Here is a 4,192-nt window from a genome sequence, read left to right as displayed (position 1 = left end):
ACAGGTGTGAAATAGCTCAGAGCTCAGCAACTAATCGACTTCGGGTATGTTCCACAGAAGCGAGCACAACCTCAGTTTCCAGCTGCAGAATATGAATACAAGTATATGAATTAAATACAAGCAAACCGGTGCATCTAGTATGCAACTTCTATTGCGTCTTTACACGAGTAGTTGAAGTCTGAAGAATGATCTCGACCCGAAACATCACCTATTCCTTTTCTCCAAATATGCTGTCTGACCCCGCTGAGTTACTTCAGCATTTTGTGTCTATCTTCAGTTGAAGGGGACAGCTATATCTCTTAAATTCCATCTCCTTGCGGTTTGCAGAATGCTGTAAAGGTGGAGAAAGCATTTGACATAATGACACTAATACAAACCGTTAATGAGTTGACTTTCAAGTCCCTGTATTCCCGTCAAGGAGCAAATGAGCACATCGTTGGAATGGAGCTGCGCGCAACGTGCTTTACACTCCTGGAAATTTCTAAGATATGTACAATAACAGACTATTTAAATAATCTGCGTCCGCGACCTGATGTTTAGAATCTAATGGAATTGCCCACGGTGGGGTGGGACGAGTCGCGAACACATTCTGGGATGATTTGAGAGTCCAACGAAGGAAACGAAAGCATCTGGGAATAACACTTCCCGGTGACAGTCTGCCACACAATCCCGTTTGGCCCAGAGAGAGAGAAAGAACAACACGTCCGCAAATGGTATCACACCTCAACAATTCAGATATAGATTTAGCGAAAGCACCCCGTTTAATACCAAATCCCGCTGCTTGAAATGTTTCTTAATAGTGCATCTGCTTGAAAAAGAAAATGTGCCGCCGTCTTTATCACCAGTTTACTACCGTTTCGCAGCGATTCTCGTGTTGTGGTGGGAAACGTGTTTTTAAGAGTCAGCCGTGCAGACATATAATACACCTCGATGCGCAGACAGATTCCACACTTCCAACTAAACCCTTCCCCCACCGCGAGTCTCACAACCCACAGAAATAGCCCTTTAAACAGAGGTTCTACTTGTTCAAAGTCAAAATAGGGCGTTTAACTCTAATTGGAGATCATACATCTACGAAACATTCAAACTTCAGTTCTCTTAAACTAAGCTTAAAATTCCATTATTTACACGTAATATTTGGAGTGAAGTCGTTTTCCAGCATATTTTCGCATTGTGTGATTATTTATTTTATCCTTTTATTTGTATTGCCGTTTTAACACTCACCGGACTAAAAATGTGTATATTTCAATACCGTTTAAAGGTGTTGTCGCCTTGATTTTCTTGTGTCACTTTACAAATGTGGGGTAGCATCAATAATCTTTCAATGCCCGAGACATACATCTCAATAAGGAATGGAATAAATGAATATGGGGTGAAATGCCCCAAATGGGGACATCATGTCTTTGAGCTTCTGGTGCCGCACGGGGGGGGGGGGAGGAGGGGTTGTGGAGGGGTTGGTGTTAGAAGTGGGTTGGGGCATTGAGACGCCACCTAGGTTCTGGGATGTGTTTGCGCGTGTGTGGCCAGACACAGCAGTAACTGGTGCTCCATTGAGGGGCGGTAGCGCCTTCAATTGGACACTGGTGCCTCGGGGAGGGGCTGCGGCTGGGTAGAAAAAAACTAACTGCGTAAAAGTCTTGTCAAGTGACGGATGCTCAAAGTTTAGAAGTTTTCCAATTCAGTCTGCCACCCCGCGGAAAGAAAGAGAAAAAGAAAGAGAAAAAAGTTTGGAGTTAAGCTCCCGTGCAGCTTGGAAAAGTTTGGATTTCTAGCTCACTCTCTCTCCCCATCGTGTCTGTCGCTGTGTGTGTGTGTGAGAGAGAGAGCGACGATATTTCAGCGGGGGAGGACCAGAAGCCAGCTTTGGAAGGCGGAAGGCAGCGATGCAAGCTCGCTACTCGGTGTCGAGTCCCAACTCTCTGGGAGTTGTGCCTTATATCAGCGATCAGAATTACTACCGGGCTGGTCCGGGATACACGGGAATGCCGGCTCCAATGAGTATGTATTCGCATCCAGCCCACGAACAGTACGCTGCAGGCATGGCCAGACCTTACGGACACTATACACCGCAACCTCAGCCCAAGGACATGGTGAAACCTCCGTATAGTTACATCGCCCTCATTACTATGGCCATTCAGAATGCACCGGACAAGAAGATCACTCTGAACGGGATCTATCAGTTTATCATGGAGCGCTTCCCCTTCTACCGGGAGAACAAGCAGGGGTGGCAGAACAGCATTCGACACAACCTCTCGCTCAACGAATGTTTTGTCAAAGTGCCCCGAGATGACAAGAAACCGGGCAAAGGCAGCTACTGGACGCTGGACCCGGACTCCTACAACATGTTCGAGAACGGCAGTTTCTTGAGGAGGAGGAGGCGCTTCAAGAAAAAAGACGCCGTGCGGGAGAAGGAGGAGAAGGATCGGCAGCCCAAGGACCCGCAGGCCAGGCAGCAAGCTCAGGAGTCGGAGAAACCCGCCAACTCTCAGCCCGTGAGGGTGCAGGAGATTAAGACGGAGAACGGCGCCCCCTCCCCTCCCCTGGCGGCCTCTCCCACCCTGAGCATGGTGCCGAAAATCGAGAGTCCCGACAGCAGCAGCCTGTCCAGCGGCAGTCCCCACAGTATCCCGTCCAACAGGTCCATGAGCCTGGACAACGCTGAGCACCATTCGCAGGCCTTCAGCGTGGAGAACATGGTCACCTCGCTCAGGCGCTCGCCGCAGAACACCAGCGAGCTGAGTGCGAGCCTGGCCGCTTCCTCCAGGACAGGTATAAGCCCTTCCATCTCCCTCAGCTACACGTCCAGCCAGCCGTCCATCTACAGCTCTTCCTGCAGTCAGAACATGAGCCCCGGGGTAAGCGGCGGGGGTTGCGCTGCCACTTACCACTGCAACATGCAGGCGATGAGCCTCTACTCGGGCGATAGAGCTGCCCACATGTCAGCCGGCGTCGGAGCCGTGGACGAGACTTTACCAGACTATTCCATCCCCACCACCACCGTGCCTTCCTCCTTAACCCACGGGCTGAGCAACGGCCAGGAGGGACCTGGAGCCGGGCGCCTGGCCACTTGGTACCTCAATCAGGCCAGTGATCTAAGTCATCTGGCCGGCAGCGCCTACCCGGGTCAGCAACAGAACTTCCATGCGGTCCGAGAGATGTTTGAATCGCAGAGGATCGGCCTGGGCAACTCCGCCGTCAGTTCTGCACATGTCAATGGAAATAGCAGCTGCCAAATGTCCTTTCCTGCGGCCCAGACTCTTTACCGCACTTCAGGTTCGTTTATCCACGACTGCAGCAAGTACTGACAAAAAACGTTTACAAACTAATTTTGTTTTTGTTTCTTTAATACACGAGCAACAACACAAGCCTGGGTTTTATATATCTATTTCATATATGTATATGAACAGAAAACAAATTCAATTTGAAATTTGAGTAAAAGGAAAGTGTTACTCCAAATGAAACGTAAGTCGCCTTTATTTTGGGGGAGAAATATTAAAAAAGTGTGTGTCAAATCTATTAAAATTCATAGCAAGCTACTTGAACTTGTTATAAATTGTCTTATAGTAATTTATTTTAAATTTGTAGTAGGATATTCCTTTTGAAACATGGACCAAACTCTCTAAAATGTTCTCTGCTAACTCGAAAAACTCCCTCAAATGTTTTATTTTCTTCTCGATGTTACACCTTCCACTATAAAAAGGGAAACTGTATAATTATGCGATTTTCTTCTTTCTCCTTTTGTTGAAAGTATTCTGAAGGCATTGCATTGTTTGTTTCATAAATAAATGACGATTCTATTCGAGTGCTAACCATGTCTACTGTAAACTGGAGTCACCGGTGATCGACATTTGCTTTACAATTTCTGGCTCCGCTACTGACAGCGAGAGAGCTCGCATCTCTTACACTGCTACCGTAGGAAGACCACAACACGTTAGTAGTTCGCTAAATAAGAATTGAACTAGGAACGTGTGGCCCCCCTCAACATTCCATTCTCAAATTGTGTCGCTTTTATTGGGAGGGAAAACAAATTATACTTGTGGTGTGCGAAACGCTTTAGTGAAGCACAGAGGAAGGTGCTCATAGCCAGATGTGTGCATGTATCTTGACATTCACGATAAAACTGTCCCTTATCGAGTCTGCTATCTAACGACGGCAATTAGCCCATAATTACAATTGTTTTCTCCGCTTGATT

The 4,192-nt window shown here is 47.4% G+C and overlaps 1 protein-coding gene across 1 annotated transcript; it reads left to right on the top strand.

The window, feature by feature from the left end:
* Positions 1 to 1,601: 1,601 nt before the first annotated feature.
* foxc1 (forkhead box C1) lies at positions 1,602 to 3,809 on the top strand. Its single transcript, XM_033016330.1, has one exon. It carries the CDS (start codon positions 1,884 to 1,886, stop codon positions 3,303 to 3,305), a length of 1,422 nt encoding a protein of 473 aa, XP_032872221.1. The 5' UTR covers positions 1,602 to 1,883; the 3' UTR covers positions 3,306 to 3,809.
* The last annotated feature ends 383 nt before the right edge of the window (positions 3,810 to 4,192 follow it).

The sequence above is a fragment of the Amblyraja radiata genome, chromosome 2, assembly GCF_010909765.2.
Source record: "Amblyraja radiata isolate CabotCenter1 chromosome 2, sAmbRad1.1.pri, whole genome shotgun sequence".
Taxonomy (NCBI): Eukaryota; Metazoa; Chordata; class Chondrichthyes; order Rajiformes; family Rajidae; genus Amblyraja; species Amblyraja radiata.
Note: the sequence above shows the minus strand (reverse complement) of the source record. Positions and strands in the feature narration are given on the sequence as shown.

Excerpts from the sequence above, each read along its gene's own strand:
- foxc1 (XM_033016330.1), top strand. The coding sequence starts at position 1,884 with ATGCAAGCTCGCTACTCGGTGTCGAGTCCCAACTCTCTGGGAGTTGTG.